The sequence below is a fragment of the Ictidomys tridecemlineatus genome, chromosome 9 (assembly GCF_052094955.1).
Source record: "Ictidomys tridecemlineatus isolate mIctTri1 chromosome 9, mIctTri1.hap1, whole genome shotgun sequence".
NCBI classification, from domain to species: domain Eukaryota; kingdom Metazoa; phylum Chordata; class Mammalia; order Rodentia; family Sciuridae; genus Ictidomys; species Ictidomys tridecemlineatus.
The window spans coordinates 31,499,142-31,523,124 of record NC_135485.1 but is presented as its reverse complement, the minus strand read 5'-3'; the positions used below and the strand labels follow the sequence as shown (position 1 = coordinate 31,523,124).

Here is a 23,983-nt window from a genome sequence, read left to right as displayed (position 1 = left end):
CTGCAAAGACCAATGGCCAAAATCTCAAAGGGCTGATGAAGGTTAACGAGTGCTTCCCAGCATAATTATACCTAATTAAAGTCAGAAGAAAGCAGTACCATGAAGAATATTATCAGATACCCCACTAAGGAGCACAGTTGGCTTCCTATTCTATGATGGGGAAGTTTTAGCCTTGACACACTTGCTATCCTTGGATGTTTAAGAATGTCTGTGAATATTCAATGGTCTGAAGCTACCATCCAAAATCAATTTTGTTCTGTCTTTCCAAAGAATCTGTCCACAAGAGCAAATGCTCTTTCCATTGATTTTCCCAGAAAACCCCGCAGGAGTCGGCTACAGATGAGCTCCTGGGAGCTGAATTACGGGGGACTTGAAGGTCGTCTAAAATCTCAGACTATGATTTTATTTTCACATTTTGTCTTATTGCTTCCACCAGGCTGGGAAGTACTTACTGTACCTCCTTCCACTTGGTAGGCCAGAAAATGCTTTGGACCATGTGATATAGGTATATGGTTCCAGCTGGCCACAGGCCCAAAATATGGTTATGTGCATCCATACTAGGATGTGATTCAGTTTCTACCTCTGTGGGAAAATTTTACATCATGAATCCTTCAAAACTTCCAGAAGGTCTTTTATTAAATAGCTGCTTACAAATAAATTTCTAGAGAACAGACAATTCCAAATGTCAGAACATTAACTAGGACCATAAAATAACTAATGTGTGCAGAATATGAAGCTGTCTTGAAAAGCATAATAAGATAGACTGTGTTGTGTTTTCGATTATGGGTTTTCTGATTTGTTTAAAATTGTATGATGAAAAAAATGGCACATGTCCCTAGTTGTATGGAGGAAGAAAAAGAAGGTAAGAATGAGAATGTCAATCAAATAGATAGCACCTGGAAAATTAAAAAAAGAAAAGTGTGTGTGTGGGGGGTCACAGCTAACTTTTCTATTTTATATGCAGAAAGTAACTTCTTACATTCTTCAATGTAAATTAAAACAAAAAAGCACATACTTGCCTTTTGAAAATAAGATTTAACTATAAAATGTTGATTTGAGGAAGTACTAATAACAACTCAAAAGATTCCTCGGAAAACAAAAATACAAACAGCACAAGGCCATGGTCGCAGTCAATTCTATTCCTATTATGCTGATCTTTTCCTAAAACAATTTGCCCAACAGCTTAATTTAATAATTCCATCTGGGCCTACAAATGGAAAGTGGCTAATATTAGTGTTGAGTCTGATCGCTGTGGGTTTTAAGAAACTGAATTACAAACAGAACACAAGCTTTCATTTGTTTTTTTTTTTTTTCTGGATTGAGCACTTAACTAATTAAAGAGAAACCTCCCAAATCTACTATTTTTAGCTTTATCACAGTCATTAATTATTCCATCAGAGACACACACATGCTTTTTTTCTAAGAAGGACTCTTTGCAGCAAGGCACATAGTAGGCATTGAACTTAGCTTAATGTTGAACCATCAGAGTCAGAAGTAAACAAGTTTGGCAATGGAAGTGAAAGTACTTACATTTTTCAGCTTCCTACTACAGTCGAGGCTCCTAGGTCAGGAAAAGAAAATATTATCAGAAAAGCAGTTTCTCCCTTCAACACCCCTAAGATGCACTTGCAGCTAACACATATAATGAAATCAGAAGAACAGAGTTTTTTTAAGGTCTAAGACTATTTCAGGCAGTGGATAAAATTGTTTATCAAACAAAATGTAGGGCAAGGTAGGATTAAAGCTCCACTGCACACTGTGGAATGATGAATACTTTGTAACATCTGGAAAAGAAAGAATTCTGTTTAGAAGGGGAACTATTTGTATTTGAATTCTCAAAGCTTAACTCTTAAAGATTTTGCCTTGAATGAAATCTCATTGCACTTCCAAAATCTTCTACATGCAAGTACTTTGAAAAGGTCTGAAACCTTACTTAATTAAATAGATCTGGAAATATGAATAAAAGAAGCAACACTAGCCAGATATTTTCCCCCTGCTCTGGACATAAATTAGCATTGGGAATTAGCCATAGACAGGAAAATATGCATGCTATGTTCAAATATATGCACATGTGTTCTGAAAGACACATAAATGTTTACCCTCAAACTATAAACAACAAAAGCTACTCGATGGCTGTGAGCAATGGCACATGCCTGTCATCTCAGAGTCTCGGGAGGTCAAAGTAGAAGGATCATCAGTTTGAGGCCAGCCTGGGCAACCTAGTAAGACCCTATCTCAAAAGAAAATTTTTTCAAAGGGGACTGGAGAGGTAGTTCCGAGTGGAATGCTTCTGGGTTCAGTCTCTAGTACTGCAGGGTAAGGGGGGGTTCTACTTGATGGTATTTTCTAAATATTCATATAATAAAATAACAAAAATTTCTACTGAACCATTTGTTTCATTAACATGTCAACAAATGAAAAACAAGGAAAAACAAATGTTTTTTTTAATTCATACTAATTTCAGTGAGGGGGGAAGCAATGTAGAAATTCTATCATGTAAACAATGAAGAATTCCTGAGAATATTTAGACATTTAGACCCTGAGTACTTCAGTTACAATGAATATTCTGACTTAAAAATACACATGAATAAATAGGTGGCAATTTTAACTCAATTAAGACTGGAAAAAAAGGTGGTCCACTTCAGAGATAAACCCACCATTGGGCACTTGGATGAAAAGAATTGATGCAATTTGGGTTTGATTAAGAAAATGTATTCACGTTTCCAGTTTTAATAGATAAAGATGATATGTCATAATCTGCTTAGATATCCACCAAGATAAATTAAACATGTATCAGAAAAATGGATAAAATATCTATAAAAGATTTAAAATTCTTACAAAAACCAATATAAGGGCTAGGATGTAGTTCAGTGGTAAAGTGCTCTGGAGTTCAATTCCAAATATTCAAAAAAAAAAAATTGGTGCTGAGGATTTAGCTCAGTGATAGAGTTCTTGCCTGCCATATGTGAGTTCCTGGATTTAATCCCCAGTATCACAAAAACAAACAACAACAACAACAACAAAAACTTAGATACTCAGGAGCAATCCATAGTCTTTTTGTATTTTTATCCAGCTGTTTCAATTCCTTGAAAAGTTCTTTGCTGTGTGCATTTCTGGATCATGCTTCCATTTCCCATCAAAGTTGTCTGGCATCCATTACAGGTAGAGTTCACTAAATTACACATGCAGTAATCATTTACAGGTTTTTCCTGCTTTTTTGGGGGGAGGGGGGAGTCTACTCAAGTTACTACTCAAAAAAAAAAAGATAAAGAAAATTACCTATAATAAAAGCTAAAGAGGTTTTTTTTTTTTATTTTTTAAAGACGATTTCAGGAGCACATCCCAGTTTCCTCTGTGGGATCCACCCTCTACCTGATTGCTTACACTATCCGTTGATGTCACCAAGATGCTCTGCATCTCTGCGGTTGTCCTGCTTAACTCTCAGAGGGGAAATCAAAGAACTACAGAAGTTGTGCGTTGATCCTCCCTAGCTATAATGTCCATGTGTGTTAAAAGCTGGCCCTGTACAGTGCCCAATTAAACCAGCCTCCATCATAAAAAGTTGGGAAGTAGATAGCATTTGGCACGCTCTACTCCTTACCAGAACCAAAGCAACAACTTGCTGAGGGTTATAAGCCAACTCACAACATCATTTTAACATAAATTAGTTATGATTTTCTAAATATTAATACAATGTGAAATTTTATGCAAAATGATTCCATCCTTGCTGCCTGGGAACCCCTCCGTCCACCATACTCACTCTTCAGAAGGATCCTTCAACACACTGGTTTATTTTTCTTTAAACATCACACATACACACAAACACAAAAAAATCACGCTGTTTCTCTCCCAAGTCCTTCTTCTGCCCTGAGTGTCCTACAGACCTTCCCAGGCTGGTTCTTGCTTCCTATTCATGTCTTAGCACCCAACCTTGCCTGAAATGCTACCGCTTCTGAGAGGCCACCCTTGACCACCTCTGGACAGGTCACTGTGTTTCACATCTGTTTTTTCTTTTCAGTACATTTGCTCCCTGTGATTATTTTTCTGTTCATTTAATTTGCTTCTCACTTCTTGACACTGGGGTGCAAACTCCAGATGAGCCAAGGACCTTGGTTATCTTGTTCATTCCATTTCTCTAGTGCAGGAAAGTATGGGACACAGAGGAGCTGCCCAGCAAATACGTGCCAAGTGAATTACTGCAAAGTGCCAGCGTCACAGAGGAAGGCGATGCAAAAGAATTACATAAAGAAGATAACTGGGTGAGTGACAGAAAGATTAAACAGGGAAGAAGATGAGGAGAAGAAATGCAAAAAGGGAGATAGATGGGGACATGGCGTAAAGAAGGGAAGGGAGGCAGAAGACAGAGGAGGAGACGGAACAAAGGAAAAGGAAAGGTCGAAGAGACGGGAAAAGAGGAAGATGGTACCGTAATTAAGAAGTGACTGTGTCCATGCATCATTGGCCTAGGTGATGTTTCTCCCTTTTGATTGCTTTCTGTACCTTTGAATTGATACCTCTTGTTTAGAAGCTGGTTGTTCTAACAACCAGGTCTGCACTAAGAAAACTCTACTTAGACTCAGACCAGAGAACATTCTGTTCAATTCCACTTTATAGATGAGGGCACAGGGCTTTTGCAGTAAGGGAGCTTAACCGGGACCACCCATCCAGAGAGATGCAGGCCTAGGGCTAGACCCTGATTTCCTGATGCCTTGTTTTTTTATAGATCAGCAATAAAGGTGATATGGGCTATAAGTTTCTAAAGCAAATTATTGTTTAAAGTGGCTCCAAAAAAATGTATGTGGCTGCCGACACTCAGAGTGAACTTTCCTTCACCCTCTAAGCAGCGTGTGTGTGACTAATTATTACCTATGATGTTGCACAGTTACTATTGTTTCTGGTTTCTTGCCATCCAGGTGAAAGTACAAATGTGAGATGAGGCAGAACCTAATATAATTTCCTAAAGGAACAATGATTTATAGAGGCCAGATTTAGATCCTGTAATAAATGGAGCATGTGGTAGCTATAATTTTTATTCCATTATTATTATTTCTTTTACTTAACTAAAATTTTTCCACAAAAAATATTGAAGAATTGCAGATTGATAACAGACAAGTAATCATGGATAATCAATTATGGCTGGCTCTCTCTTTAGTCATGAATCATAGAATCTAATATAAACTCCCATAGTTTCCATTCGCCCATATTTTCTCCATTATTATTATTAGGTTGATGATATTTTAATCAAGACTAGCAAATAGAACAAAACTAGTAGCTCTAAGCTTTGACTTCTCTCCTTTTCTGTTTTATCATGATAAGACAATTCCAAAAATTGCCAATTCACAGATCCTGTCTAAGCAATCCAGCTTATTACTAAAACACATTCATGTGAAATATTGTTTGACTAAGGTAGAAAAATGTTCCGTATGAAATCAGAACTTCAGGAAAGTTCTCTCTGCCATCTCCCAAGGACATTTCCTTTCCTTACCCTGGCCATGAGCTATTTCCTTACACAGAAGTACCCTGCTTCTTTTTTGATTCTGGCATTCTGTACCAAAGAATTCTCTGTCCCCAAACATGATTCACTGAGGGCATAGAGTCAAGAGCAGCCATAGTTTTTTGTGTGTAAGATACACAGACTCGGTGCGTATTTCTCTCTTGTCTCCCCGTTGAGCTTTATAACATTTTCCTCTTCTTCAAAATTCTAACTCTATGTGAATGACTAGTGCATTTGAAAAAAAAAATAAGTGTGATCAGAATGAAAGCCACAAACAGAAGGCAGGCAGGAAGGCCAACATGTCTGGAAAGTGGATTCTTGACCTTCACATTTTTACTTTATTAGGCATACCCAACTCTCTGCCTCTTAGAACTTACAACATTATCACCAAACTGTAAATCAAACCTAAAGGGGTTTCCCTTAAACATAAATCGTGCATTACTTACTTGACCGTTGCTCTGTTGGACGTATCCTGGAGGTCACTCGGGTCAAAGAGTTGAGATTCTTTAAGGCCGAGCTCTTTACAACCTCTCAAGAACAAGATAATATTGTCCTGGAAGGAAGAAGACAAATCCAAGTCTATATTATCTCAGATCATGCTTATGAATGGGTCCCTCCTCATTAATAGTCCAAATTGCTATAGGCACATCAGCCATGAAGACAGCTAGATCAGACTGAAACCCTGGACTTTTGCATTGCAAAATTATACTTCGTTAGGAAATGCCAGAGTAAATGGATACTGTAAACTCCCCAACCACTGCCATGCCAAGTTCATTTCTCCCCTTTATCTTGACACATTTATAGCTATAAGCAAAATGTTATTATAAAGGAGAACATAGCATCTTTTTAGGGAATAACATTGAATAAACAAGGTATTCGCCATTGCTTCAAAATTCTTTGTCCATTTCTTATGGCCTAAAACCTGGTTCATACTGATTTTTAAAAAAATAATTATAGGTTTTGGTATCTGAGAGGTTTTCTTATATTCAGGAAGTTTTTCTTATTAATGAATCTAAAATATATCCTTCACATATTTTACATTCTTTATGGGTTTGACTGATAATATCTTTTTGTGGACTATAAATTGAATGAAAAGCAAATATATAAATTAGAAGATATATACACACACATATGTATACATGTATATGTGTACATACGCACATATACACACATGCATACACACACTTAATTGGGAGTGGGTAAAGGATGGACAAGAATAACTTTTGAAAATGCAAAAACTCTCCTCAGAGTGAAAATTTCTCTAGCAGTTACAAATTTACTTTGAATTGTCAGAGTGGCAGGCAGGACGGACCATTAAAGAGAGGTCTGGTCTTCGTCTGTCATAGTCCTTAGAAGTGAACTGTTCTGAATGGGTCATCCTTTTGGAGCTCTAGGGTATTTGTCGACAGGTTTATCAGTTACAAGTCTCTAGTCTCTTCCCCAAAGACTTCAGAAGGTGCTAACTGACCCCATCACTTAGTGAAACCTACAGGACAGGAAATGGCACTCCAGGAGGCACATAAATGAGAATCCATCTGAATGTTGTAAGACGCTACAAACATCTGAACTGATGGTGACAATTACTGAGTCATATTCATCAAAGTGAAGTTCAATGAAAAGAGCAGAAAAAGTAGCACTTTCAGTTAACCAGTGTGTAGCCAGGATTCCAAGACCCCCAAGATTCCTGCCCCCACATCCTATATAGTCTCCCCTCAACTGTGAGTAAAACCTAGGAATATGATGGGATGTCACTAACCAGTTGGTTCTGCACTAATCAAAAGAAAGATGGTCTGGGACTGACCTAATCAAATGAGCCTTTAAAAGGTAAATGAAATCAGGTTTCTTGGTGGCCATGAATTCTACAGCTGCAAAAAGAGAAATTCTGTTAACTGCCACAAGAACTTGGAGAAGGCTTGGCAGATGCTCAGATAGGATCCTAAACTCCACCAGCTCATGTGTGAGACTGAGCAAAGAGCCCAATGATGGCATGTCTGGGCTTCTGACCTACAGAAAATGTGAGAAAATAAATGGGCACTGTTTTAAGATGCTGGCTTAATGGCAATCTTTAAAGCAGTAGTAGAAAGGATTAATACACCCAGGCTCTTAACAATAGTGAGAGCAATAAGTTGTGACCTTTCTCTATCTCATATTACATGCCAGGCATTCTTACCACAGCTGTATATATGTGTGTGTGTACACACACACACACACACACACACACACACATCAACTAATTTAATCCCTGCACAACTTTATGAAGGAGGTTCTGTTTTTCTTATCCTCATCTTGTAGAGGAGCAATCTGAGTCCCAGAACAGTTAAGCAAATTGTCCAAGGTCACAGTCAGCAAAGGATGGAGGCTGCAAAGCCACAGGGCAGGTATGGAGCTTAAACCTGAAATTGAGGCCAGCACCAAAGGGAGATGAAGCTATGGGGCAGGGTGACTCAGAGGACCCTGGGGATGCAAAGACAGGTTGTTGGAAGTGCAGGGGTGCTGAGTCTCAGAACTGAATGCCCAAATCTGTGATGCAAGGGGATTGTTTGGGAGTGCAGCTGGCCTAGGATACAGTGTGAAGGGAAGGAGGGATTTAAGAGGAGTGGGACAGGGGACGGGAAGACCAATGAGGAGATGCTGCACTCACTTCCCCCACCAAGGGGCTGAGGGACCGGTAGCCCAAGACGCCTGCTTTCCTGTATAAGGCCCTGGGCCTTTTCAACAGTCAAGATGTGTCATCACTCACAAACCCGGTGTCACCAACCACGGGAGTTCGTGAGGGTGACTGAGCTGGTCGCACACACCTGAACTTGTCCTTCTCCTTTAGTTACTCTCCATGTTTTAATGATCAAATTTAGTTGTTCCCACCCACCTCTGGAGCGTCACAGTTTCCCACTTTCTTGGTAAGAGATTTTTCATTGACTCATTTTGCGCCAGGGAGAAAAGAAAAGTAACAGCAAAGGAAGAAGAAAAAAAGGGGTAGAAGAATATTGAGTCTTAAGGACCCAGATTTTCTACTTGCACATTGATCATTCTGTTACTAAATATAATAACTTTCCTCCTAATAACGTTATTTTGTCCTAATATTTTACCATATGTGAAAATGAATGGTTTTCGATTCCTTTTTGTTCCCCAGTTAATTTTGTGATCACACAAACACACTTACCAGTGAACCTGGGTAGTCAGGTGCCGTCCCACTTGCTTCTAGATCTAGGTCTACCCCCCAGTATCAAAAAGTGGCTTTGCCCCATACCCAGGCCCCACAGATTGGGCCACACTGCTTCCCAGAAACAGCAAAACCAAGACCCCATCTCTCAGGCACTTGCTCTTATTTCTGTAGTAGAGAAGCAGTGTGAAGACTAGGAGCACGTGCAGACTGTTGATTTGGTACATTTACATATGAATGGTTTGTTTGAGAAATGAGAAGGAAAAACAGAATAAAAGTCAGTACCCCACATTATTATTAGCATATTTATGAGCACATATTGATATAAAATTGCTACAATAAAGTATTGTTGAAAATGGGGAAATATTTTGTCAACATGAGAACCAAAGCTCCCCAGTGATTTCTTTTTTTACAACGGCTTTAATTTTAATTTATTTTAAATTTTATTTATGGTTCTTCAGTCAAGAAAGTGGGTTCAAGGTCAGTGAAATCTTTTTAGATGTCAAAAGACCATGTTGGTGACTTATGTGAGGCATTTTATAATACAGACGAAACATTGGTAGCTTACATTCACTGAGCATTTACCATGTATCCAATCTGTTCTAAGCATGCATATGGATTCTCCCTTTTATTCTCAAATCAGACACAGGCAGTAGGTATTATCATTGTCCCCATTTTACAGATGAGGAGTTGAGGCATGTCATGCAGCTACAATGTCAGCCTCATGATTAATCAACCTAGCAGATGGAAATGAAGTGTGATTCCTTTTTCCGCCTCTCTAATTTTCCAGGTGCCTTGATTTTTATTCTGCTTTCCTGACATTTGAATTTGACTTATTTTCCTTGCATTTTCTTCTTTTCCATGATTTTCTGCTTCCTGCTGCCTCCCACCAGCACACAACCCCCGACCCCCTCCACACACACACCACTGGCTCTAACCCTTTAACAACTTGAAGGATACCATATTGAGAAAAGGGTGCCTCCCTCATTTGCAGCTCCACATTTCAGGAATAGGAAACAAACTCCTTAACTATTGAATAAGGCAACTCCAAACTAAGACAGTGACTAGTACAGACACTCAGGTGAGTATTTCCCAGGACATTCCAGTATCTTTTTGATTGGCTTTTAAGCTCTGAGTGCCTCTTGCCCAGAGGAGAGTAATGGATGGGTGTTGGTGCTCTCTAGGAATCATCTGAGACCCAAATAAAGAACAAGGATGTGATTCCCAGGAGGCAGAGGACTGTGGCTCCCCAGAGTCTCAGGAAAAGTAAGGAAACGTTCTTTCTTTGTGCCTCCCCAGATATTTGCGTGCAGCCCTGAACACCACGGGCTCTTGAGCACGCAGCCTGCAAACACTGAGCCTCTGAGCTGCAGCCAGCCTGAACAGTTTGGGCCTGGAGATTTAAATAACTGCAGGTCTGTTTCCAGGTCCTTGCTGCATCCTAATGATGCTGGAGGGAGGCCAGGCCCCAGTCAGGAGAAAAGCCAGAAGGAAGAGCCACCAGGCCAAGAGCTAACAAGGGCAGCCACTGCAGCAGGCGAGAAGCACTGTGCTTTTAATTGCACAAAGTGCACGCTGTAAATTCTCGTCTGCCTTCCTTTCACACTGAGACTTTCCCACATTTACAGTTTCAAGCAAAATCCACATCTTCGTGTTTTAAGTTCACAGTCTAACAGTGTCTCATTCCCTAAAGAGAAGAGGGAGACACTGATTTACTATGATGTCTATTCTATTTAGTTCTTACTAATGCACAGCAACAAACCCACTGTGACAGGAGTTTTTTTAAAAAATAGTTTAGGTACAACATTTTTGTTTATTAATTTACTTTTTATGTGGTGCTGAGGATCGAATCAGTGCCTCGCACATGCTAGGCAAGCGCTCTGCCATGAAGCCACAACCCAAGCCCATGACAGTAGTTTTTAAAAGAACTTTTGAAAGTACTCTTCAAAAAAAGTCAATATCATTAAAAAATTATTAAAGAGACATATTGACCAAATGCACTGTATGACCCTTATTTGTACCCTAGATCCAAAAAGACAAATAAGCCTCAAAAATAACTTTTCGATGTAAACCGTCTATTGGATGATTCTGCTGAATGAATGCTAATTTTCTTGTGATGATAATGAGGCTGTGTGAGAGAATGCGTTTGTTTTAAATCATGCATATGAATTATGCAGGGGTAAGTCATCATAATGTCTACACCATAACTTGCAAATAAACTTTTATAAATTGTGTGTGTGTGTGTGTGTGTGTGTGTGTGTGTATACACATATATTTTCACACATTGGGGAAAGAGAAAGAAGGACAGAAGATAGGGAGGGAAAGAGGAAGGCAGGGAAGGAGAAAGAGGTGCTGTGTTTGTGTCTTTTTCCCTGTACAGAGATAAGTAAATATGGCAAAATATTAACAGTTGGTGAATCTAGGTCAGGGGTGCATAAACATTCTTTGTGAAGGATTTGATAGTAAATATTTAACATTTTAGGCCATGTGGGCCACGCGGTGATCTCAAGAACTCAACTCAGTTGTAACCAGACCACATGTCAATGAATGTGTGTGTCTGCATTCCAGAACATTTCATTGACGAAAGCAGACATTGGGCTAAGTTTGGCCCACAGGCCGTATTTGGCCCACCCTGTGCGGGTGGAGCATATACCGTTATTTGCTAGGCCATTCTTAATGACTTTTCTGTACATCTGAAAAATCTCCAAAAAATGTGGGAAAAGGTTCTTAAATTTATAAAAATAGATTTGATGAGGTAAGGTTGAGTTTACTGGCAAAATCAATTCTACAAAATTCAAAGAAAAATGGCTGTCACCTCTGAGATAAAAGTCGCTAAGGTCAGGTGCGACTGATGGAAAATTACCATTTCTGGCTAACTGGAAAATTCTGTAATATGAGTCTCAGTTCAACACAGAGGCTTGACATGAAGTCCCTGAAAGAGTCTATTTTGCACTAGGCTAATATTAACATATGGATTTAAACCACTAAAGTTTGTGTAACTACCATGCATTAAATCCTCCTTGTTTAGGACCCAGTGGTTTCCCGTTTCATTAATTTGTGGGACTGCCCTGTGTATGAAAACGTCCCCCAGGGGCCCCGGTTGAGACCTTGCTTACTGCCCTCCCAGGGCCTCTTCCTCTGAAGAAATCCTAGTACCTGGCTCCCTTCCCTTTTTACTCCAAAGGCAAGATGAAGGAATGGCTTAGGATGCTCTCTAACCCAAGTACAGCCAAGTCCCCAACATGTGATAGGTGCTTACTAAATATTTCAATAAATTAAATACAGTGGGCTAGGTACTCTTCTAAGCAAGTATAACAATGAATGAAACAACAAAGTTCTATAGTATTTGCAATTCATTAAATACCTGGATTTGTTCAAGAAGCACAGAGAGGTCTGACATAAGACAATGGAAATCAGAGACTAAATATATCGAAGAACACAGCCTAATATCTTTGAAGGACTTCAGTTAGCCTCTCAGCCTCATTTGCTATGTGTCCTTGGGCATATTTCCTAACCTTTCTGATCTTCATATTCCTAATCCATAAGTGAGGGATGCTACCTACCTTGTATATATGTCATAATCACAGTAAATATATAGTAAGAACTTGGCTCGGTATCTGGTACCTTTTAGGAACTCATTATAGTAGTCCTCTCTCCACTTATCTTCAGGTTTCCCCTCCCCACCCCAGAGGTTTCAGTTATCCATGGATAATCATGGTATAAAATATTAAATGGAAGACTCCAGAAATAAACAATTCATAAGTTGTAAATTGTGTGCTATTATGAGAAGTGTGATGAAGTCTTGTGCCAAGCCACTCGATCCCTCCTGGAATGTGAACCACCCCCAAGTGCAGTGTATCCAGGCAGTATACACTACCTACCTGTTAGTCACTTTGTAGTCATCTCAGTTATCAGACCGACTATAGGAGTATCACAGTGCTTGTGTTCAATTAACCCTTATTTTATTTAATAATGGACCCCAAACACAAGAATAGTGATGCTGACAATTTTACTGTAGTTATTTTTTATAATTGTTCCATTTTTATTATTAGGTATTATTGTTAACCTCTTACTATGCCTAATTTATAATTTAAACTTTATCAGATGCGTATGTGTAAGAAAAACCATATATATAAGGTTTGGTACTGTCTGAGGTTTTAGACATCTATTAGGGGTCTCAAACTGTATTCCTTGCTGTGTACAGAAGGTATTATAGTGACAGTCTTGTTCACTCCAGTCAGGAAGGAACTCTGGATGATGAGTTGAAGAACAGCTTAACCATTTATGAAAAACAGACATACTACACATACAGCCCTTGCCAGTTACATGGGAGATGATTAAGAAAAACAAAGTAGTTACTGCTGTTGTTACTGGGTTGTTATTTACCACTAGTTTGGCAGTCTTATACACAGCCAGACTCAAACTTAGAGCCATGCTATATACCAACCATTCACGCATCAGGTAGCTGCTGATGAGTCCTGGTTTTAAATCATTACAGAGAAATAAATCCTTGTAGAGTGGTTCCCAGTTCAGTCCAGAAATACTTTCTTCACCCCAAGTGCCCATGAGGGGAGTAGGAATGACAGGATGGAGCAGAGCGATTCAGAGGGAAGATGGGTTCAGAACCACCTGGCAATGCAACTCTGGCCACAGTAGGATGCAGGATCCTAGCAGCTCATAGCCCCAGAGCGGCTTTTTCCACCTAGGACAGCACTTTAGGAGCAAGGGGAGGAGTGTGGCCGGGGGAACCAGCAGGGCATTCCATAGAGGCCCTGGGACACACCAATGCCCATCCAAGCCTTCCTCCCTCTTTCCTTCAGAAGGGTCCGCTGCCACCTTGCCCTTGCTCAGAAGTCCTTGACACCTGCAAGGGGGCTCTTCCTCCTTGACCTGCTGCATAGAGCAAGCAGCTTTCTGGCTCTGAGGCAGGCGCCCAGTTTTCTGTGGTTCTAAGGAAACCAGGGAGGGAATGACATGCTCCCTGTGTAGCCACTCACCTTGGCTTTATTTCTTTAACACCAGATGGGAAACATCAACCTGGTGGTGGGTTTATAATTCACAGAAATTGAAGCTAATGCATATTTGGGTTTCATATGAATCCACACACCTCGACTCTCAGGTTTTGTTTTTTCTTCTTTTGCAGTGATGGCGATTGGACCCAGGGCCTCCCATGCTAGGCAAGCCTTGACTGTGGAGCTACATTCCCAGCCTGGACTGCCAGATATTTAAAATGCAATATATATAAAAAACCATACATATCATGTTGATTTTCTAGAAATGAAAAGACTAGGTGGAAAATATACAAATGTACCCTGAGATTACCTCTGCTGGATTTATCATTTTTATACATTATTCTTGTAATAAATGTTTAAAAACCTTAATAAGGATTAGGATAGCTCAGAAAGATTTGCACAACTATCAGGAAAGACCTAGATTTTGTTAGAAAAATCAATAGCTAACATTAATGTTGCTCTTTTATTCTACCTATAAGGCTTTTTAAAATATGATTTTTGTCAGGGTTTCTTACATTCAAACCAAACTTCCTTTAAAGAAATGCAATTAAGAAATTCAGAACTTAAGGAATATATTACCAAAATATCTTCAGGAACTTAACCCATAATTAACAGAACTTGGGGATTTCTTGGACCTGCTCTAGGCGTACAGTGACTGCCCCAGCATGTATGTGTTCCAGTCAAGCACAGGGAATTGGCTGATGTCCAACAACAATCAGCACTCGCCAGACTGTCAATACATTTTTATTTGCCAGGAGCACTTAATGAGGATACCAGCTCTTCCACTGAGAGGAAAGAGAACTCATTCTGCCTGCAGAATTCTAGGGTGGTTTGACCCAGAATGTGGCAGCCGGGTGACTGCTTGAAGTCAAAGAAAAAAAAATTTATGCATGGGAAAGGAGCAGACACATGGTGGACTGGAAAAGAGGGAATGGAAGGTTGGAAGGGGGAGAAAGCAATGAAAGGTAAGACTGGGGAGGGCTGTGAGGGTCCTTCTAATGGTCTAGACTATTCTCTGGGCAATGGGGAATGCAGGCCAGTTCATGGAGTGGAAAGGGGTCCTGGAGTCCGGCTTTTGTGTTAGGAGAGTATGTCGGGCTCAGTCGGAGAGACCCACTGGTAGGGCTGAGGGTCTATGAAGAAGGCTATTCCAAGAACTCAGAGAGAACTAACCCAGAAACAATAAGAACAGGGTGACAGGAAGGATAGGAGCACCTCTCTTTGGCTTGGCAGCTGAGTGGATTTGAGAAACCATAACAAGGGGACCAAGGGGACTTGAGGTGAAGCCAAGGTTGTTAGCCATTGAGATCATCTTAAGGAACGAGAGTAAGGGGAGAGTTAATGAGAAAAGTCACGAAAATAATTTTGAAACACTCTCTACTTAGAGAGCCATAGCTCATTGAGAACTTATATTTGGGTCTGGAGTTGAGAAGTGAGGGTCCTGCAGAAAAACCAGCTCCTGCACATAGCAGAAGTCGAGGGAAAGCAAGATATTTTCCATGAGAGCTCAGAAAACAGGAGAGGCTATAACAGAACTATCCAGAATACCCGCACTTAAAGGATGGCTAGAGGGGGAAGAGACCCTCGTGCCTCAGGAGGAGAAAAAGTGAGCAGGAGGAGAACAGGGAAGCTCGGGGTCAGGGAGGCAGCTGCAGGAGGACACCTGGGGGCACGGATTCACACTGTACCATGTGTTGGCATCAGATGATGCAAATCCCATTGCGGATCCCAGCTCTGCCACTCGCTGCCTGAGTAGCCTTGGGCCAGTCACTGGAACCACCTCTGCATTAGTTTTTCTCTGTTAAAAGCCCAAGTCCTTACAATGGCCTCCCAAGCCCACTCTGACCACATCTCCTGCCACTCCAGCCAGGCTCAAGTTCTCCTTGGTCAAACACACCAAGTAGCTCTCTGCCAAGACCTTTGCATTGCGTTTGTTTGTTTGTTTGTTTCCATTTTCAACCTAGAGATCACCTAGGAACCTACCTGGTATAAAATCATAAGCATTTAATAGAAATGTGTGAAATGAACGAGTATAAAAATGGAGCTACTCATGATTCCATAGGACTATTGTATGGAATTAAATAAGAAAATGTATGCAAAGTGCTTAGAATAGGAGTGTTTGGCACATGGCAATAATCCAATAAATGTTTTCCATACTGATGCTTATTTCTATTATTAGGATGAATACTGTTGAGCCATTCATGAATGAATTTTCTGATGAGAAGCACGATACTGACTTTTGGAGAGTTTCGAGGAAATAATCACTCAAATTTCTGAAAGTCAAAGGTCAGTGTAAATAAAAACAATAGAGCAAATAGAGAGAGACATTTTGGGGACCTTTAGCAGAGAAGAGATGATGATAGGTGGTGGGTCAGAGGAAGGTTGGCTGAGTGTTTCTCTTAAGAAATCTTCAGGAAAGGAGAAACACGGTTCTCTTCTTCCAGAGCCCCTGCCCTCCTAGACACTGAGGTCATCCCTTCAGGAGCAATCCCACTCCATTTGAGATCTCAAACATCGGTTCTTTCCCACAATGACCTTCCAACCTGCCCATTACTTCTGCCCCATTCATGAAGGACTCCAGTGTCATCACCACCCAGACCCACTCAAGGGATAGAGAGCTCCTACATCCACTGTTCTTTGACCTTGGCCTTGTCCTTCCAGGTTTCTCATTCCATCTCTCCCACAACACCTGCTCCTTCCTCTCTAGCTCTGACCTTTCCTCTCTTTTTCCCTCTCTCCCTCTTGCCCTATTTCCTTTGTGATCCAGTCCCAGCCAGCTTGATGGTCCCACTACTCCACTTTGTCACTGTATTAGGTAACAACGAGGAGGGGAAAAGAACGGTAGAGGTGGGACAGTTCGGCCTGGTGGCTAACCCAACCATCTCTTGCCTTGACTTGAAGAGGGATCAGTCCCGTGTCTACATGTTCCCCAGGTTGGTGTGGGAGAAGGACCGGGTGACACCCAGCTTGTTCTAGATTCCCTCTCTGGGAAAGACAGCCTGTCTGCAGGACACATGTGTCCTGTCTGTGTCTGCCATGTGGTAAGAGGCCTCTCCACGGGGGAGGCTGTGGTTGTCCATCTGTGCCAACGGGTGGATGCATTTGTTTAATTCAGGAGTGAGGATTAGCAAACCCACTTGGCTGCAGCCCTAAAACCATGCTCTCCAATTTGTTTCATAAGAAGTAAAGCCAATATTTTGCCCTCAGATGCCTGTGCTTCATCTCAGCTAAGAGGGGAAAAGAGGAGCACTATTTATTGACCATCCTCAAACCCTAACACCCAGCTCCCAGTGCTTCTGGAAATAATGGTGCTGCTCCTGGATTTGGAGCTGTTATGTATGAGCACCGGCCTCAGTGGGCCCAGTAGATGCACTTAATAATTCTTCTAGACATCTCTGTTTAGTCCCTCCCTGATCCTTGAAGAAGTTGGCACTGTCTACGTTCTTCAGTCCCTCTACCATGTCTTCACCTTCTTCTCCCTCACAGATGGCATTAGTCGCCAAGAGTTAGATCCTCTCACCTTACATATCAAAGGTCTGCATCTAAAAACTATTTTTTTTAAATATATGAATATAAAGTCAGATATTCTAAGGCATTTTGAAATAATGACAATATTTTTTCAATCATAGGAGCAAAATGTGAGTCTAAATCAGAGCAAAGATCAGAAAGATCCAAAAGGTTATGCTATACTTCACTTTAGTTTACAGTTTTTTTCACAGTGATGTATATCACACCTACTGTATGAAAGGCAATATGTCAAGTGCCTTGGACAGGAAGGGTCATCATAGTAGTTGGGATTCTAATTTGCAAGTAAGAGAAACCCAGACAGAAACAGGCATATGTTGCATTACAGAGTCCCATGCAACCCAACCACAGGGGGAGGTGGGGATGCAGGTGACACTCTGAAACAGCTAGAAAACATGGCCTCATGAATTAGGGGCCTAGACTTGCTTCATCTCCTGTCTGCCCTCTCTGCATGTTGTCTGATCGTCTCTCACTGCTCACAGATTTCTTCCATATGGGTCCCCTAGTTCCCAAGTTTCATGCATGAAAGTTATCCCTCCCTCAGAGGACCCATACTTTTTCTCACTTGCATTTGAAAAAAAAAATACCAAGAAATGAACCATATTGACTGGCCTACACTCAAGTTCCCTCCCACAGTGGCTAATGGAATCAGGCAAAAGAGATCATAGATCCTTTAAATATGTGGTGGGGAGAAGTAGAAAAGGAGGAGTTTCCAACAGGAGAGTGGGTTTCCTTAGGAGGGGACGCAGGACACAGGGAATACTGGCTACTCACAAAAGAGGATCAGAAGTGGATTTTTCTTCTCACAAATTATATAGAACAGAATACCGAATTACTACTACTACTACTACTACTACTACTACTACTACTACTACTGCTATTACTACTTCTTAGAACAGACTAAACACATCTGATCAAATTTAGTTTTGCTTTAAAAGTATTCTTTTAGAAGAGTCTAGAATTAGGCTGTAATGTCGCATCAATTTTCCAAAATGCCACAGAATGAAGTATGCATAAGTTACTTAATTAACTCCTTCTATAAGAGCTTTCTCAAGCACAGTCTCCAACAGTTCCCCACAATACAGCAACTGGAGCCTAATTCTTCTTCCCTTGTGAGAAACAAGGAAATAGAATGTCTGACCCCAAAGAATCCATTGGCTGTGGCAACTTGATTTTCTCTCTCTTTCTGAGTTCTAGATTCATGGTTATCCATGCAGCTCCTGCTTCTCCTCCCAAGGACTTGACATTCAAGCCCACTTGAAGATCTATACCACAATGCTCTCTTCAGGAGAAGTGGGAATCTAGATTATTTGGAAAACCATTTAGATAGCAAGGAATTGATCTCCCTGAAAAATGACTATTTCCCAAACTATTTAACCTAACTCTAAAACTCACCATAAGCATTAAGATATTATATGCCAGATTGTTTTCCAACATAATTCACTAATCATACTTTGGGGATTGAATGAAAAAATAGCCTTCACTTACATTAGAATGAAACTGCTTAAATCCTCTATCCTATTCCGTTAAATAATACCCATATATTTAACATGAAAAATATAACCAAGAGCAGTGATAAGATGTGGTCTATAATCTGATATGGGTTTGGTACTGGTCCATGAAGAAATAAATGCAGAATTGAAAAATGGCATTACAATCACACAAACTGTGTATCAACGAACTCCTCTCACTCAACAGGGGATATACCATATTGAGTGTTTTCCAACCTCCATGAGTCACATATTGTATTGAACTGTGTATTAATGGCAGCAGAATCACCTATCAGTCTATGATAGATCGGTAGTTTAACAATGACCACAGAAAAATGCAAATCAAACACATGAGGTACCACTTCATGGTCATTGAATGTCTACTATAAGGAATAACAAGAAAATTCACGGTTGGTTGAGAATGTGGAGGAATCGGAACCACTGTATGTTGCTGGTAGGAAGGTTAAAAAGGTATAACTGCTATAGAAAAAAAATTGATGGTTCCTCAAAGAGTTAAAGACAGAATTACAATGTGATCTGGCTGTTCCCCTTCTAAATGTATACTCAAAAGAATTGAGAGCAGAACTCAAATAGAAACTTGAAGAGCTATGTGAGTATTCCAAAGAGTATTAACAATCCATATGTCCATCAGCAGAGAAGTGGATAAGCAAAATGTGGTCGATGCTTACAAAGGGAATATTATTTGGCCTTAAAAAGGAGTGAAATACGGACACATGCTACAAAAATGGACATCATGCTCAGTGAAATAAGCCAGACATAAAAGGACAAATACTGTATGCTTCACACTTGTCTAAGGTACCTAGAGTCATCAGATTCATGGAGACCAAGAGTAGAACAGAGGTTAACTGGGCCTGGCGGGGCAGGGAATAATGGAAAGCTTAATGCTTAATGGGTACAATTTCAGTTTATGATGATGAAAAAGTTCCGAAAACAGTACTGTAGACTAAACGTCTACAGAAATCATCTGTCAACACCTAGTCCTCAAGGTGATGGTATCTGGAGGTGGGACTGGGGGATCAGATTAGGTCATGAGGGTAGGACTCTCATGAATGGAATTCTGCCCAAAGAGATTCCACAGAGCATCCCTGGCCCTTCTCATGTGAAGCTATAGCCAGAAGATGCCATCTATAAACCATGAAATGTGCCCTCACCAGACACTGAATCTGCTGGTTCCTTGATGTTGGGCTTCTCAGCCTCCAGAACTATGAAAAATAAAGCTGTGTTGTTTATAAGCCCCAGTTTATAGTATTTTGCTATAGCAGCCTGAACAGACGAGACAAATGGGTATCGATGATTTAATTGTTCAACATTGAAAATATATTTCATTTCTCTAACTTGCCTACTTAAAATGGTTTAAATGGTCAATTTTATCATGTGTTTTGGTAAAAAAGCCATTCACAGCAATAAAACTTGTTCTTCATCACATCACACAGTCCTGGAGTATATGTCCTCGGGGATTCTGGGTCAAATAAGGTGGTAGAAATGTGGCATAAGATATTCCCCAAGTAGAAGCCATAATGCCTAGACTCACCGTTCTGAGAAATCCTCACCAAGAAACCCCTTCAACTCATCATTCCCTGAACTTACTGAAGTTCAGAATCCTGTGTTCTCCCATCTACCTCTCAATCCCATGAAATGCCGTATAGGAAATGCTGAGCCAGATAAACTGCTGAAACAGAGATCATACTTTGATGTGACACTCAGACCAGAGTGAAAGATTCATCTCACCTCGGTTGTGGCCCGTAATCTGAAACTGCCAACCTTCCATCCATCCCTTCAGGGGCAATGCCGACCCCCAGAGCACGCGGGGCCAACGGAGTCCAACAGCAAGGGTCTGATTCATCTCTGCCTCCTTCCAGCTTCACGTTAAAGGATACATTTCACCCTTGTCTCTCCGGGGTTGCACGTTAAGACAACGATTTACTAGTCAGGGGTGACTCCGGGAACAAAGTCCCTCACAGTCTAGGTCAGGCATGTGGATGACATTAGAGAAAGAAGCAGGCTTTTAGAGGCCACAGGAGTACGCAGTTGCAGGAGCCACACTGAGATAGACTCAAATGCCATCACCCCTGTCGCCTTTGGAGGTCACAGCCTCTCCACTGAGAAGGGTAAAAAAGCCGGCAAGAAAGGAAATACCAGAAAGTCAAAAGCCATAGGTGACCTTTGCACTCATCCATGTCGACCATGACCTGAGATAATTTGAGTACTTAAAATTTTCAGTTGGAGAAAAGCTCACTGCAAACATTCCGTGGATATGAAAATGTACAGGAAAAGGAAGAAGCAGGGATTCAAAGCAAAAGAGAAGAATCTGGTGGAAATACCACCACCCCCCCCCTTTTTTTTTTCTTTCAAGTTTATCCGGTTCTTAACCCAAGTTGGGGCCACCTTCACAATTCCAGGGCTTTTCTTTTTTTCCTATGTAATTCAAAAAAGGTGTGGAAAAAAGATTGTCTTCAAATAACTCTAGATTCTCGACTTGGTAATCACGCACAAGTGGAAACCACATTTTGTCTTCAAGGAATGTTTTTAAAAAAGCATATTCAAAATAATAAATTTTCCATGGATACTGACTTCCTCTTTCCAAGTTAGTGTTTGGCTTAATTTATACAATAAATCTAATGGGCAAGTTATCTCTCCCAAATAGCACCTAGCACATTCTTGGCATCTAAAAGGAGTTAACACGTTGCATATGCTGTTCATGTTCACAAAACAACATATCTGAAGGAAACTAAAGTCACCAGGGAGGGAAATGAGGGAAGAGGGTAAACGTAGGAATGTAGAAGGCCACCAGTGTGACTGCAGGGGACCCTCTCCTACACACTTGGTTTTTTTGAAGGTATATACATAGGTACCTAAGGATAAGATGTCTGGGACTTTGCAATTTCTACCAAATTTAAATCCAGGAACCTAGCCCTAAGTATGCCTATCTTCCAGACATAAAGAAAGAGCATGTTTAAAATAAGTTCTGCAGGATTATTATCTGATAAGTACAATTTCAGTTTGGGATGATGAAAACATTCTGGAAACAGATTCTGGTAATGGTTGTACATCAATGGTAATGTACTCAATGCTACTGAACTGTGCACTAAAAATGGTTAAAATGCTGGATTCAGTTCCCAGAACACACACACACACACACACACACACACACACACACACACACACATACACATTAAAATGGTAAATTTTATGTTATATATAGTTTACCACAATTATTAAAAAGTTAGTTGAGTTACATCCCAAGGTCAGAGAGCATGCCCTTTAGCAGAGCAAAGAAGTATGCCACTCTGATTCAAAAGCTATTGTATTTCCCTGCATCTCTCAAAATGCTGTTAAAAGATGATGAAGATGAAGACATTTACAACGTAAATAAGTAAAAACAAAAAAAAAACAATGTAAATCATTAATGATCTCTTGAATGTTTTCTATGTGCCAGACCCTATTCTAAGCAATTAATGTATAAAGAAAGTATATTTAAAAAATTACTCCCTCACATCAACCCTACAAGGAAGATACCTTTATTATTCCGAATTTCCCTGATTGGAAAGTAAAGAACACAAAGATATATAACTTGCTCGAGGGCACACCGGTAAATGACTGAATCAGGAATCATATCCAACCAGCGTGATTCCACAGATCACATCACTGCATTGCCTCCTGGGGAAGAATTTTGGCATGTAGCATATGAAGACATAAACCTCCCCAGCCTCAAGAAGATGCACCGATAAAGAATGTCAGTGGGCTATGAATAATGTTTAGATGGGCTAATAAATGTCACTGCACACCTGGTCTGGGCGGAGGCTATTCTAGAGACCTGCTCAAATACCATCTTCCGTGAAGTCTCCTATGTGTCTGGGGCTCATGCTCCCTTGGCACTGACTGAGCCATGGAAGTAGTGACAGCATGTCCACACAGCTCTGAATTATGGCTAAAGCCCATGGTTTATTCCCCATTATCCTTGGGTTATCACCCATGAGTTTATATTCAGGCATGAACCCACAATTTTAGGACTAGCTCTGTGGCTAGTACAACACATGTTTTCAGTAAGTTTTAAAAAGTCACTTGGAATAGTTTAAATAGTTTATTCACTGCGGCACTATTCACCATAGCCAAGCTATGAAGACAATCCAAGCGTCCTTCAGTGGATCAATGGGTAAAGAAAACGTGGTGTATATATTTACAGAGAAATGTTATTTAGCCCCCTTAAAGAAGGACATTCTGCCGTTTGTGATAGCATGGATGAATCCAGAGGACATTACACTATGTGAAATAAGCCAGTGAGAAAGACAAACATAGTGTGACCTCACATGTAGAATCTGAAAACACTGAACTCAACAAAGAAGAGAGCAAAATGGGGGACAGTGGTTGCCAGTGGCTGTGGGAAATGGATTGTGTCATGGCGTACAAACTTTCATTTACTACTAGATGAATACATTCCGGGGATCTGGTTTACAGTATGGTGACCATAGTTAATAATACCGTATTGCCTATTTAAAACTTGCTAAAAGAGTAGACCTTTAGTGTTTTCACCACACAAACAAACAAAAGGTTAATTATGTGAGGCAAAACTTGTATTAATTAGCTTGATCTTGGTTGTGATTTTACAGTTTTCATATGTTAATTATTATATTGTATGCCTTAAACATGTTTTTATTTGTCCATCACACCTTAGTAAAACCCAAAGATAGATAGATAGATTAAATAGAGAGATAGTAAATAATAAAATCATTCATTCTTTAAAAGTTAGCTCTGTAACTATCCAATTCTGGAATTCTTATCAACATTAACTCAATTACTGTACCAGTCTCTTCAATTTCTCTTCCAGTCAGAATTTGTAGTTCTGGGTTTAATTTTGATAATTTATACTTTGCTGAGAAATCATTTTTTTTCTCTTGGTTTCCAAACCTCTTACCATAGGTTTGTTTATGCAAGTCTTAAAATTATTTTTTTTTATTTAAAACTTGTATGTCAAAGGTCATGATAAAGGGAATAAACCCACAGAATGAAAGACATTTTTTTTTGCCAATCAAATACCTGACAAAGTACTTGCATCTAGAATATATAGAGAATGCTTACAATTACATAATAAAAAAATTGACAACAACAAAAAACTCCAAACAGCACAATTAAAAAATGGACACATGATTAGAACAAATATTTCTCCAAAAAAAAAAAAGATGCAGAAATGGTCAATATACACATGAAGAGATGCTTAATGAGCTGGAGGTCTGTCTAGCTCAGTAGTCCAGCACATGGTTAGCAAGTCTGAGTTCCTGGTTCC

At 40.1% G+C, this 23,983-nt stretch overlaps 1 protein-coding gene and 1 long non-coding RNA gene across 15 annotated transcripts in view; one reads left to right on the top strand and one right to left on the bottom strand.

The window, feature by feature from the left end:
• The window catches only part of Limch1 (LIM and calponin homology domains 1), a 312,004-nt gene that overhangs the window by 88,069 nt on the left and 199,952 nt on the right, over positions 1-23,983 (bottom strand). For all 14 annotated transcript variants that reach the window (XM_040292498.2, XM_078021243.1, XM_078021244.1 and 11 more), the window contains exons 4-5: positions 5,941-6,047; positions 1,531-1,561 (exon numbers count right to left, since the gene is read on the bottom strand). In XM_040292498.2, the coding sequence (XP_040148432.2) occupies positions 1,531-1,561; positions 5,941-6,047 (138 nt within the window). The remainder of the gene's footprint in view (positions 1-1,530; positions 1,562-5,940; positions 6,048-23,983) is intronic.
• Positions 4,011-13,968, top strand: LOC144366664 (uncharacterized). The gene is made up of 2 exons (XR_013425771.1): positions 4,011-4,259; positions 13,798-13,968. It is a non-coding gene; the product is annotated as an uncharacterized LOC144366664 (long non-coding RNA).